Source organism: Ipomoea triloba, chromosome 6 (assembly GCF_003576645.1).
Source record: "Ipomoea triloba cultivar NCNSP0323 chromosome 6, ASM357664v1".
Taxonomy (NCBI): domain Eukaryota; kingdom Viridiplantae; phylum Streptophyta; class Magnoliopsida; order Solanales; family Convolvulaceae; genus Ipomoea; species Ipomoea triloba.
The window spans coordinates 6,441,379-6,455,320 of record NC_044921.1 but is presented as its reverse complement, the minus strand read 5'-3'; the positions used below and the strand labels follow the sequence as shown (position 1 = coordinate 6,455,320).

The following is a 13,942-nucleotide window of genomic DNA, read 5'->3' as shown; positions in this document are numbered from 1 at the left end:
CTAATGGCTCAGCTCAAATTTGAATGTAGCCTTGATTGTACGGCAAATTATTGCAGGGACCATGGCTGTGTGGACCAAAAATAAAAAGTACATTATTTTTGTACCGGAGGTATATTATTTTTGTACTGTAGGTACATTATTTGATAATATAATGTACCTTCAATACAAAAATAATGTACCCTAAAATAATGTACCTACAGTACAAAAATAATGTACCTTCAATACAAAAATAATGTACTTTTTATTTTTGGTCCACACAGCTGTGTGGACCATGGTCCATGCAATAATGATTGTGATTGTATAGTTGTACGTCATTTATGCAGTCGTTATACAGTGGACCATGGTCCACAAAGTATTGTGGACCATGAGTGATGGTTGATACTGCAGTTGTGTTGAACTGATACTGCAGTTGTGTTGAAAAGATACTGCAATTGTGTTGAAAGGGAATTGCAATTGCGCGGAATAGAGGCCGTGTCATCCATCTGGAACTGCAGTTGTGTTGAAAAGATACTGCAGTTATGTTGAACGGATACTGCAGTTGTGTTGAACGGATGAATGGCCTCTGTTCCGTGCAACTGCAGTTTCCTTTCAACACAACTGCAGTATCTTTTCAACACAACTGCAGTATCCGTTCAACGCAACTGCAGTATCAGCTATGATCATGGTCCACAATGCATTGTGGACCATGGTCCACCATATAATTTGCATCATTTATGATGCATGAAATTATATGGGAAATGTTTCTTCGTTTTACAAATGCTTCCAGTCTTCCACCTTTGAAATTATCTACAATTCATCTATGAAGAACATTTTGATGTCGTTTCATAATAAAAACAAAAGTTAGAAATGTGTTTATAAAGGTAAACATATTGTTTTTTAAACACTTTAGATCAAGATAAAACTCCAAAAAATTAGATTTTAACAAAAATTCCTAACTTTACCAACTCTATTTTATCTCCTCTTTTCACAAGTTGCAATATGTTGTTCAACTTCTTCTATTTTGAAAACTCCAATGAGGCAATTCCTTATTTATACATTTTCCTTTCCATCCTTATACGATAGATTAGGGTTCACAGTGCACTGTGTAACCCTGATGTATGTGTATGTGTCTTATATTGTGAGTGGTTTTGTGTCTTTTATTATGAAATTTTGTACCTTATATAATTGATGTACTTGAAACAAATTAATAATTGTGTCTTATGTGATGAATTTATGTGTCTTGTATTGTGAAATTTTGTGCTTATGAATACAAATTATGTATCTAAATCATATTTAAAAAAACATAAGTAAATATATAGCATGTGTATGTGTCTTGTATTGTGATTTTTTGTGTTTTGTGTTATAAAATTCTGTACCTCATTGTTTCTATCTAGGGTTCATAATACTATGGACCCTGATTCATGGTATAAATTTCCTTTTTTCTTTCGGCTCTTACATTTTATGAGTGTTATTTCCCTTTTCTCATTTCGCCAGTTTGTCTAAATTTAAATACTATTAAATAATTTGGAGGCTTAGAGCACAATCCGGCCTTAGCTCAGTTGGTAGAGCGGAGGACTGTAGTGGGTCTAACCTGAAGCCATCCTTAGGTCGCTGGTTCGAATCCGGCAGGTCGGACATTCCCTATTGAAATAATAGGCGCTTGAGGAGAGTTCTTTTTTTAAAAAAAATTTCCCAAAACTACTCTATCTTTCAACAAAATTCTGCAAATCACTGCAACATTTTTGTTCTGTTTTATTAACAATCACTTCCAAAATCATATTATTTTCAAAGGAACTATTCCAACTAAATAGCTTGCTTTACGCAACACGGGTGACCAAGTGAATGGAATACATAATTTTCTTAATACAATTTATCTTTTATATGTAGGGGCGTATAAATTTTAGCATAAGTTTGGTTAATTGATTAAACCGAAGAATTTCGGTTAACAATTTTTTTAACTAAAATACTTTAGTTCAATTAATGGTTAAATGTTTTAAAAAATGCCTAGTGTCCCTACATTTAATATTCGCAAACTTGTTACTTCATAATGTGGCAAATTTTAATTGGTTTGATTTTCCTTTTTCTTCTTTTTTATTTCATTTCTTAACCAATTACAACTTGCCACATTAGGGAGTGGCAAGTTCGTGAGCGATAGGTGTAGAGGTACTAAGCATGTCCAAGGTTTTATAGAATTTCGATTAATGGTTAATTCTGTTCGAAAATATCAGTTAACTGAATTAATTGATCGGTCAACAGAAATTCTATATATATGGTCAGGTTTTCGTGCAGACAATGCTTTTCGTACGATCGTGCGGTCACTTACCATTAGGTACGCATAAATGCACCACAAAGTGTTCAAAAATGTACCATTAGGTATGGTGCATTTTTTTGACATGTGGTGCATTGGTGCATTTTATTGTGGTGCATTTCCAAACTCTGCGTAGTACATTTTTTGCTTACCTAATGGTGAATTCGCACCGACCGCATAGAAGCATTGTCCGCATTTAAACTATTATTTATATTTACACTTTTTAAATTTGTGCTTTTATACTTGTAGTGTTGTTATTGTATTGTTTTTGTATATTTTCTTGTAGATTTCTGCAACTTACAAACTTAATAAAAGCTAATAAAGTTAGGCCCTTAACAGGAACTAAAAAGTGTTAGTATAATTGTTTATTGAAATGAATGGTTTATATTATTTTGATTTTTCCTATTTTACCATCTATTTAACTATTTATTATTTTAACTTACTCAGTTTGGGCATTGATGAAACGACACATCCAATATAAAGTATATATTCAACACAAATAGTCTAATGACAAATAAGCAACCTTGAAAATTATGTTCTAGCATTTTTTTTAAAAAAAATTTAGGTTAATTTTTTTTTTTTCATTTAATTAATCTTCTTTTAATTGTTCTAGCCGAAGCGGAAACAAGGGTAAGCATAGATCATAATTAATAGGATTTTGTGTTACAAAAGCTATGCTTGGGTACTATCCAGTAAGGATGCTTCCCTCTAAAATTGCTATTGCACCAGTTAATACAATATTTCTATCATTAGTCATAGCTATAAATTTTTATACTTTAATAAATTCTAAAAGACTAATTTGAAAATACACATTAGTGTTGAACTATTATATATATATATATATATATATATATATATATATGTATATATATATATATATATATATTAAGTATTGATGCAATTGGTAGTGTTAATTTTTATTTATAATTTTAAAGATTTAAAAATTAATCAGTTAACCAACTGATTTATCAAAAAAAATTTAATTCGGTTAGTTTAGTAATAAAAAGTTTGATTCAATTAACGGTTAAAACGTTAAAAATTTCAATTAATTCGATTTGATTAACCGAATATACACACCTATTTATATGTGTAATTTGCAAACTATCACATAAAAGCAAAATTTACTAATTGCACATTATCAAGTAATAACAGTAAATTTCTCTCGTCACCAATAAAATAAATAAATAAAATGCTCTCTTTTGTCCAATTTTAAAAGAAACAATCTATACTATATATAAAAGCAATATTCTCCTCCAAAATTTCCCGCCCAAACGTAGGGACATTTTAGTAATATGGTAATTATTATGATAGAATAATATTAATTATAATTGGTTATAATTGTATTCAAAAAAATAATTGGTTATAATTCGTTATTAGTAATTATGGTAATTATTATGATAGAATTTATTATTATTATGATAGAATGATAGAATAAGAATAATATTAATTATAATTTGTTATTAGTAATAGGTAGAAGGGTCAAATAGACTCATCTATTACTTGCAATTGTTCAATTCACACCTCAATCTAAAACATATTGTAATCAAGCACACTTACCTAATAAAATTGTTCGATGAGCTTTTTTCGCAGGTTACTACCCCATTTGCGGTGACCTGGCCCGATTTTGCTTATGTGGAATTAAATACATGGCATTAAAAAAACAAAAACAAAAACAAAAACGAAACCCATTTTGTATATTTTTATCCTAAAAATAAAAAATAATAATAATAATTAGTAGTTCATCGATAATACCCGTATATTTTTCTATTCAACGTACCTATGTCATTCATATGTATTATTATGTTAATAATATTATATTATGTATGCTAATCTATACTATCTATACTATATATAAAAGTAAAATCCTCCTAAATGCGATATGGTGAAAATGAATATACAGATATACTTAAGGTATAAAAATATAATTGCACATATATTAGTGTAATTGACTAATAATAATTGCCTATTAATTATTATGGTACGTTGAATTTATTTGTATAATAATTATAATTAAATTATTTCTCATTTTTTTCATATTTATTTTAGTAATAATATAATTACATAAGTCATATTACATATCAATCTTTTTAATATAATTGTAAAAAAACAAGTCATATATTATTCAATTAATTGAGTAATACTTTTGCACTAATCTTATAATCAAATAAATGTCCATGTTCAATATTAAAATTTTTTATAATTTCATATTTATTTTTATTATTTAAAATATATAATAAAAAATGTCTCTGTGCATCGCATTGGTAGTTGGACAATTATTTGCTCTAATTCAAGCAAGGAAAACATCAAAAAACATAATCGATCCAACAAATTTCATCAATTGCGCTATATAATATTCGATATTATAATTTATATAATTGTATATCGACCCAAATATTCCTAAAATATTATTAAAAAATCCATTCCGTGCAAACGCACGGGCGAAAGTACTAATATTTTCTAAAAGCATTTTATAAATGTCATACATTTTATAAAGTTTCAATGTTCAAACTTCTAATATGTTACCTGTAAAAAGAATTACTCCGTAAAAATTTAAATAAAAGGAGAAACAATAACCATAATAGATGCAGCTGAGTACTATAATTTCCAAAGGCAAATTACAAATAAATACAACCTCTCAACCTTAAAGTATACCATTATACAGGTAATTTAAAATAAAATAAAATAAAAGAGAGAGAGAGCGAGAGTTAAAGGCAACCACCTCATAGCTTGCGCAGAAGAGAGATAAGCACCCAAAATCCTAATCTATTCAGTGAAGATGATGAATGTACAACCAGCTTCATTTGTTATTTTAGAATGTTCACAGCCTGCAACAAAATTCAAAAAATGGTCAGACAGATAAAGACTTCTACTACTTGTACTTCCAAATTTGCTCCCTCACTTTTACTCCATGATGTGACAAACAAGTATAAGATATTTTCATCATGTAGGTCTCAGAAAAAGTGTCTACATCCAAGATTTGTGAGAGTGAGTAGAAGTTGAGAGTAAGAAGTGGAAGTCCTTGTAGTATTTACCACTGCCCTTTTCTCAAGGAAAACTCACAAGAAAGAGCAAACTATGTAGTAGATAGAGTGTGACCATGTATGACTAAACAATCATGCTAAGCCATAGGTGTGACTGGAACCTTTTTTTTTGGGTTTACCAGGATTTCCATAGTCGGACATAGTGACTAATTTCCTCATTAAATTGTAAGCACCTCTAATGGGGAGGACAACTGACCTGGAGATTTAAGCCTTTGATTGGAACATGAATGAAAAAACACATGAGAAGCAGTGACATGCAAATTACCTTTCTTCATGAACCATTAACGGTAAAAAGCTGCATTGTATCCTGGCGCAAACAACTCAGCAGTCCGGAATTTAAGGCATGTGTATACTTCACATCACGGATGGGATTTCTAGGAGCTTGGAGCCGCATAACATCCTTCAGAGATGGCAACTCTTGCAACACCAGCTCACAGGATGCTTCATCCCCGTAAGCAAATATAGGCTTTGTACCGTCTCTTTCTATGATCGTAGACTTGGGGAACCGGATACCACTCACATTTGCGCAAGAAGATCCCACCTTGTGATAGCCACTACCCGCTACCCTGTAGACAACATGAGAGCCTTGTACTGCCTGTTCCATGAGAGAAGCAGACGGAGAAAGCATTGTTTGAGTAGCAGTGAAGTCGCCTGGCATTTCCACTTTAGGGCGGAATGAGGCAACAATGTCACTGGTTCTTGATGCATAAGCTAGAGAAATACAAACTCCTTGATCCTCTGATTCAGGAATTAGGTGCGGCCTTCAGTAAAAGATTACAAGTCATCAATACAATGATATAATAAAGAGATCATTGTTTTTATGCAACTTGCAATTCTTAGTACAGGATATATGGCAACTTTATATTTAAATCTTAAGAACAGTAGAAAAAACATATTCTGCTAACCAACTATAAAATAAAAGAGAAAAGGGTCAAATAGACCCCTAAACTTTACTCGAAAAGTCAATGAAGCCCCTAAGCTTTCAAAATGTGCAATTAAACTCATCAACATGTTATTTTGGTGCATTGAAGTCCAAAAACCAGTTAGTAACCTGTAATAGCACACAACTAGGGTTCCGGCGACCCTCCGATTAACTCCAGTGAGATTCCGGGGACAAACACCGGCGACTGTCGAGCGGTCGCCTTTGAAGAAGGAGACCAACACTGGGTCACCTTCTTCAACTCCGGAAGAAGGCAACCATATTTGGTTGCCTTCTGCTCCCTGGAAGTTGGTCGGATGGTCGCCGGAACCCTAGTGTCCTCTGCTATTACAGGTCACTAACCGGTTTTTGGGCTTCAATGCACCAAAATAAGATGGGTTTAATTGCTCCTTTTAAAAGTTTAAGGACCTGATTGACTTTTCCAGTAAAGTTCCTATTTGACCCTTTTCCCTAAAATAATTCTGGTCTCGGGTTTTCAAGCTTCAGCAGCTTGCAATGAATATACCAATTCAAATGCCAAAATTATCTATACAACCACTACCAAATATAACATCCTAAGCACATTAAAGCTAACATGAAAAAGGGAATCAAGTGCAAGAAAGAAAACATTTAAATTAATTTTTATTTTTTTTAAAAAAAAAAGAAGTTACCTTTCCTCACTACAACCAAAGTTCCAATGACACAAGCCTACTGAAGACGCAGTTAGAATGCTTCTTCTCAAAGCAGAACCAGTTACTGGATTATTTAAAACGGAGTGCACAGTATGAATAGGCTTGGCTGCTAATCCATTCATGGATTCCACCGGTTTCACAGTTTGACGCCTATCAAACTCCATTACCATACCATTCTGCAAGAATTTACACCTTCAGTAAGTAAAAAAATCACAAAATTTTAAAAGCTTTCTCTGAGAAAATAAGTTAGGACCTGTAAACCAGCATAAACATAATAGGAATTGTTAACATCCCATGAACAAGACCAAGCAGCAGCCTGCACAACAAAGGTCATTGAAGAATATACTTAACAATTGGGAAAGCCATACTAAGTATTAAGAATGCTGCCTCATAAAATACATTATGCTAGCAAACTACTGATAACATCATAACAGTACAAGTAATACAACAGCTTGCAAACAGTAACCAGAGTCCTTGAATCTTAAATTCTTAACAGAAAAGAAATCCACATAAAAAAGCTTAGCAAAATTGAACATATGTACTCGTGTTTAAGAAGGATCAGGATGGGAAAATGCTAAAACAGAATCAAGGTATAGTACTGAATATCATACTAGAGATTGAGGACCACAATCAGCTGCTCTAGTGAATGTTGAAGAGTAGTACACTAGCTTAGAACAAGAAGCTTAGCAACTATAACCAAATACTCCCTCTGTCCCATTTTACCTATCTGTTTACTATTAATTAGCATGGTTGAAAAAATCGTTAGGCGCTCGGGGAGTACCTAGTGCCTAGGATGCCTAGGCACCCGTGTATTTTTTTATTTTTTATTTTTTTTAAATTTGTTTAAGTATTTTTAATTTTTTAAAGACTAATAATTATAAATTATATAATAGTTTAATAGTTAATACCAAAATATTAAATATTAACCTAAAAAAATATCTAGAGTTTGTACAATTTAGGGTTATTTTGCTCAAAACGATGTTGTTTTGAGTGAAATAACCCATTAAAAAAAAAAAAAGTTAATTGGCCGACTAGGCGGCGTAGTCGGTGCCTAGGAGGCCTAGGCGGTCAGCGCCTAAGCGGCCTAGGCGGTCGCCTAGATCACCATTGAAGGTGATACGCTAGGCGGTCGACCGGCGTTTAGCGCCTAGGTGGGGATTAATCGGCGCCTAAGCGGGATTTTTGCAACACTATTAATTAGTCAAACTGACATTTTCTTCTTTGCTTTTAGTTTCTAAATATATAAATTTTATATACTAATAATAAACTTAACATTATGAAAAATTGAATTAAAATAACTTCAGTCAAGCCTCGTTAACTAAACCAGACATAAAAATGGGACAGAGGGAGTACCAAATTGTATAAGCCATAACACTTAAACAACCAAACTTGTTCTACAACCAAATAAAAGGCAAGAGATAGTACCGGTAAATCATACGTCAGAACTGTATTGTTGCTTTCTGTACTGAAACAAAAAAACAAATAAGCAAAAGTAAGTCCATATATATTCTTTTAAGCTAGACATTTAAAGCTGAATGGGGGGATCACCTACCTAAGAACCGACAACTTCTTCCCCAAAGAAGCCACAAGCACAAGTCTGTCGTATGGTGATATGTGAAGGTCTTTGATAGCTTTTATGTTCAAAGGAAGTTGAATGTCTTCTTTTTCATGATGAGATAACAAGCTCATCTGTCAAAATCATGTTGAAGAAACCTGTTTACATATATTAGGATAAAAAACTGAAGAGGTTTCCATTTACAATCAAAAGGTGATGATTTACTTTTGTAAGCACATGAATTCCCCCCATTCCAGGAAGCCTTCTGGCAATTATGAGAATTTGACCAGAAACATCGACGTCAAAGAACCGAGCACCTTCAATCCTCATCTCTTCCTGTAAAAGATGGAGCCATAATGTGAGAAACTGAACAAGTCAACAAACATAATAAGAATAAATGCATTCCAGCTTCCAATAACAAAGACACATGCACGACACAAGTACCAAAAATCATATAAGAGGAAGAATGGCAGACCTTCAAGGAAAACCCATTGAAATATCCACGCCAAGCATAGTTGCAACTATGCCCTACACATCACTACAAGCATTAGAACTCTGCTAAAATCTAGTCAAATGTTTGTCATAAAATGACTAAAAGAAAAAGTATTCCCAACAGATCCTTTTACCAGAAGTGTACAATTCTGATGGCCCGCTTTGCTTGTCTCTAGGCAAATAATCGGAATTAGTTCTCCTCTGTGAAGTCAAATTTGCAAATAAGAAATCTGCTAATCCTTTTCAAATTTTCTCTAACCAAATTGATAAAGATGCACTATAAATCATTACAAAATATGTTCATAGTGTTGCATTAGCAATAGAAATGTAAATAACATTTGTATTTCAGGATCCAAATAATTGAATTCCATGAAAACCAATGTACTCCATAGATTTTTATTTTTTTTATGATGGAAAAGTACAAGTAGAAAAAGGTTGATAAAATAGGCTTAACGATGTGAAGAATCACTAAACATATAAATCAGGTTCTGCATGCCTAAAAATACTGTACCCAAGTGAGGAAGATTTTAGGGTGCTAAGGAGCAAGCAAAAACACATCTAATGATGGTAAACCACACCTTGAACAACCTGTGCCAACACAAAGGTACTCCTCCTACGAGTAAAAAAGAAGAATATTGTAAATTTACTGGACAAAAAACATGCCTCCTTTAATTCGCACAGTTGCAATTGTAAATTTGCTTCCTTCCTTTCCCACTCAACTTCTTTCTTGCACCAATCTGAACACTGTAGCAAAGAGATTCAGTAACTTAAGATCTAACCAAATACAGAAAAAAGTGAAGACTTAAGACTGGATTATAACAGTACTTATATTTATGGCACTATTAACTGAAAAGCAACACTATGCTTCACTCAAGTTGACCTGACACACAAATAAGATGCAGTGAAAGGCAACTATAAAAGTGTAAACAAGAACCAGAAAATATGTAGAAAACTTAAAAGTGTAGGTTGAGTTTGTTATGCCAGCGAACTGTAGCAGATGCCATGCCAGACATCGAAACCAGAGTAGAGTTTTGATATGGATTACTCTATTAGATACTGAAGTTATCAGAAGTAAAGATGACCCAAAGAACTTTTAGAAAGGAAAGACCAAATTCATTCAAGTCAAAATATTTAGTGATTTATAAGTGATAGCCTCAAATCCTCACAGAATTCATAGCGTATGCTACCAGAAACAACTATACATAGTAAGAAATTTTATAAGGTTGAGTTGATTACATCAATTTGTAGCATAGAGCTATTATTATAGAATATAAATCCATACGCATTAGAAACAAATTAGACCATCTCCACCAAATGATAAGTATAAGTTCTAAGCTTTAATTTTTCTCACCTTCTTCTCCAGTGAAGCACATTGAGCTTCAAGTGATTGAATTTTCTGAAAATTAAAAATAAATAAACAAATAAATAAAAGAGTTTGGATCAATTGTATATTATAAATCTCATCTGGTATTGTTATAAACTTATTAAGAAGTTCATCCTATCAGATATCACCTTTTGTAGCTCTTCATCTACAACATGAAGTTGAGATGCATAAAGCAGTCGGACATCCTTCATTGTACATTTTTTATTGCATTGAGGACACTACAAAAAGGGAAAAGATGGGATGAAGTTGATGAACATAACAAAGAAGGATTTATTTACAGACTCCACCAAGAAAAAGGAAATAATCAATATGAACACAACCTTTCCGGAACTTTTTCTCTGTTGTAACCATTTCTTGATGCAAGATATACCATATATGTGGCCACAAGGAAGACAACTGCAAATGAATCCATAAAACCAACATTAAAAATAAAATTTTAAAATTTAAGAGGATAGGGCATCTTAGACATGAGACATCAAGATTGAACTTCAATAGTAAAATAATTTGTTAAGAAAAGGCACAACTAGTTCACAGAGGATAAGCTGAATGTCTTCATTAATAACTCATTGTACAAAACGAGATTCTTTTGCACTTTATACAAACAATTTAAGCAATATAAGTAAATAAAGTTGGAGAAACAAAGTATAGAACGGACCAGATTTGATGGTTACCACCGTTAGACCAAGCCTCCATACAAATTGGACAAAACAAGCCATCAATGTCACTCCTACTCCACTCCTCTCCCCCACCGCCACTGCCGTCCACCATCTCACTGTTAATCACTGCCAATCTCTCGACCGATTTCGCCCCTTGAGCTCCTCCATCCTCGGCCATCGTCTCCGTTATACTCTCGGAACCTTGAACATTAACAACCGCATCTTGTGACGACGTCGTAGCCCCTCCATCGCCTTGTAAAACCCTACGCGGCATCAATGTCGAAGTATCCTGCTCTTCCTCCTCTCCTCCGTCGGTTTCTTCTTCAGAATCTTCCTCCTCTTCCTCTTCTTCTTCTTCATCATCATCATCTTCTTCGTCGTGATAGAGAACACGTTCATCTTCCTCGTAGAGGTCGTCGAATCCGGCTATAAAGGCCGGATCGAAACCGACCAACCTTCGGGGCATGGAACAAATGTGGATTGAAGCGCTTCACGAATCACACAGGTAAATGCATCGATTATCCCTGCGGGGCTGCCGGGAATTTTAGAGTTGGCGGGCTAACCCGGATTTCAACTTTCGATAAATCACAGCACACGTCATCATCACTCGTCACTCATCACTAACCACTCAATCATAAAAAAAAAATTAAAAAATAAAAATAAAAATAAAAGTGATTTTTAGCAAAAGAAAATACAACGTGTACTCCCAAATTCTATTCTCACAAGGCATTTGGTTGGAAGAAAAGAATTATGCAAAAAAAATTATAATTCGGTGAGAAAATAATAAAATGGAATAAGATTTGATGGTAGTAGTGCATTTCATCTATTTCTTTTCCTTTTCCTACAACCATTGAATTGCAATTCATGGAGTATCCCATGAATTACAATTCAACAAAATGAGGGAATTGTAATTCCCTCCAACCAAACATTGTAATTGGAGTGACTAAAGAATTGTGGTGGAATTGCAATGCAATTCATGTCTACCAAATAACCCATTAATTTTTATTTCTTCTCACAAATCTTGGATGTAGAAAACTTTTTCTAGACCCACAAGATGAAAAAGTCTTATCCATACTTGTTACATTGGGGAGCATAATTGATGGAGTAGAATTTAGGAATTTCCTTAGTAGAATTCTTTGCAAATTATATTCGGAACATGTTTACTTTGTATTGTGTACCTTAGTTCAAAATAACAGGTTTATTATTAATATATTATATGAAAGTTTGTATTTTTTATCCTTTAGTTATATCTGTGGTACAGACTTAGTCCCTAAATTATATACTAACTTGGGCACCTGAGTGGTAGTCCTCCACGCCGAGGTCGGCTAGATAGATTCTCCCCTCTTTGGAAGCCAGCCACTTCTAAGCCAATTCTTTTAGGCGCCTATCCGCCTCTCTTGTGAAGTTCTGCTCGAAGGTAGCCGACCTCCTGTATTCGACCACAATAACTTGACACATTGCAGCCGCCTCCGCTGTCAGTTGCTCCACCTTCTTGCGCTCAACCTCCAACATGGACTCCAATTGATCAACACAGAGGTTTAGCTCATCCGTCTACTTAGCGTGGTCACCTCGAAGCATCTTGATGGCTTCCACATTCGCCAAAAGAAGCTTCAACTTCTATCGAAGCTTAGACTGGAGAGTGAGAGTATGCTAAGAGATAAGAGTTAGTAAAAAGTGGAAATATCAACCCTGAGAAAGGGTCAGATGCTCACCGGGTATGTGTAGTAGGAGAACTCCTCCAGAAGCTGGTCAGCGTCAACAAACTCGTAGGCTGCCTGATTTTTTGGGAAGATCACCTTCTCCAAACAGTCATATATGGGGAACTTTCCCTTGATGGTCCCCTCCTCGGAACCCACTTCGAGACCTAGATTGATCTTCTTCCCGAAAGGAGGCGAATCAGCAGATTGCTCGGTAGGACGTTTGGAGCCAACGGTGGCGCAGTGGGGGGTGCAGTTCATCGTTCTCTTTCGCCTGAACTCAGCGACAGTAGCAGTTGGCGAGCCCCTAATGATTATGGGGGTGTTAGCTTGAGCAGTGGGAGCTAGTGGAGCTGAGTCAAAGCTGGTTGGGGCCTTGTTTTCATTAGTCCAGCTCTTAAGACGAGCTTGCAGCATGGTATGCCAGTCAGCCATTTCAGCTGGTTGATTGGTGGACAAGAAGGAGGAAAAAACAAGTACCGGCTCGTCTTACAGCTCGACAGGCCCCTCATCGCCGGAGGACTCAATATCATCGTTGCCTATAAGAATTAAGGTTAATCAGTGGGCAAACTTTAAAAAATGAGGTTTTAGGCGGACTCTTCACCTATGGTGGCGGCCCTAGCAGGCAAGAGGCCGACACTCTTTAGGACTATCAGCCGAAACCAGTGGCTAGTAGAAATGACTAGGGGTGGGCAATTCGGTTCAGTTTATTCGAACCGAACCGGACCGATCAGATCCGAACTAATAATACAAAATCGAACGGTTCAGTTAAAAACTGAACCGAACCGAACGGTTTAGTGAAAACCGAACTGAACCGAACTTTGTTAGGTTTTAATAATAATAATAATAATAATATAATAATAATAATAATAATAATAATAATGACAACAACAACAACAATAAAAATAATAATAATAAGTAAATCTAAGTCCCTTGATGCCTGTTCCGTCATTTAATCCCTATTCTCACTGGTATCTCTTAAATTTGTTATTTGATTTCTTTATGGCTTGTTCTCTACTTTGCACTTTTATTGTTTACTGCAATTGTTCTTTACCTCACAATTAGTACTTAATAGTATGTTTGGACTTTGAATTGCTATTTTGATATATAATGTTTAGATTTTAGATACGAATAATGTGATAGTATGTTCAGAAAATTAGGAAACACTCAAATTTGGGGACTTAAACCGAACCAAATTAAATTCGAACCGAAACCGAAC

At 34.4% G+C, this 13,942-nt stretch overlaps 1 protein-coding gene and 1 non-coding gene across 2 annotated transcripts; one reads left to right on the top strand and one right to left on the bottom strand.

The window, feature by feature from the left end:
• Positions 1-1,523: 1,523 nt before the first annotated feature.
• On the top strand, positions 1,524-1,614 carry TRNAY-GUA. Its single transcript is given in 2 exon segments — positions 1,524-1,560; positions 1,579-1,614. It is a non-coding gene; the product is annotated as a tRNA-Tyr (tRNA).
• Positions 1,615-4,857: 3,243 nt separating this feature from the next.
• On the bottom strand, positions 4,858-11,590 carry LOC116021965 (E3 ubiquitin-protein ligase RFWD3). The gene is made up of 14 exons (XM_031262501.1): positions 11,026-11,590; positions 10,691-10,766; positions 10,499-10,588; positions 10,338-10,382; positions 9,650-9,730; positions 9,121-9,187; positions 8,970-9,022; positions 8,720-8,830; positions 8,492-8,628; positions 8,365-8,404; positions 7,193-7,255; positions 6,919-7,115; positions 5,594-6,089; positions 4,858-5,112 (listed from the first exon to the last, which is right to left on the bottom strand). The coding sequence occupies exons 1-13, from the start codon at positions 11,490-11,492 to the stop codon at positions 5,600-5,602; spliced, it is 1,917 nt and encodes a 638-aa protein (XP_031118361.1). The 5' UTR covers positions 11,493-11,590; the 3' UTR covers positions 4,858-5,112; positions 5,594-5,599.
• Between the last annotated feature and the right edge of the window lie 2,352 nt (positions 11,591-13,942).

What these genes read in the sequence shown, in the direction of transcription:
- LOC116021965 (XM_031262501.1), bottom strand. Translation starts at nt 11,492, where the DNA reads ATGCCCCGAAGGTTGGTCGGTTTCGATCCGGCCTTTATAGCCGGATTC. An exon ending in AGAGAAAAAGTTCCGGAAAG is followed by an intron (nt 10,589 to 10,690) that starts GTTGTGTTCATA and finishes CCCTTTTTGTAG; the next exon opens with TGTCCTCAATGCAATAAAAA. An exon ending in TTCTGACGTATGATTTACCG is followed by an intron (nt 7,256 to 8,364) that starts GTACTATCTCTT and finishes TTTGTTGTGCAG; the next exon opens with GCTGCTGCTTGGTCTTGTTC.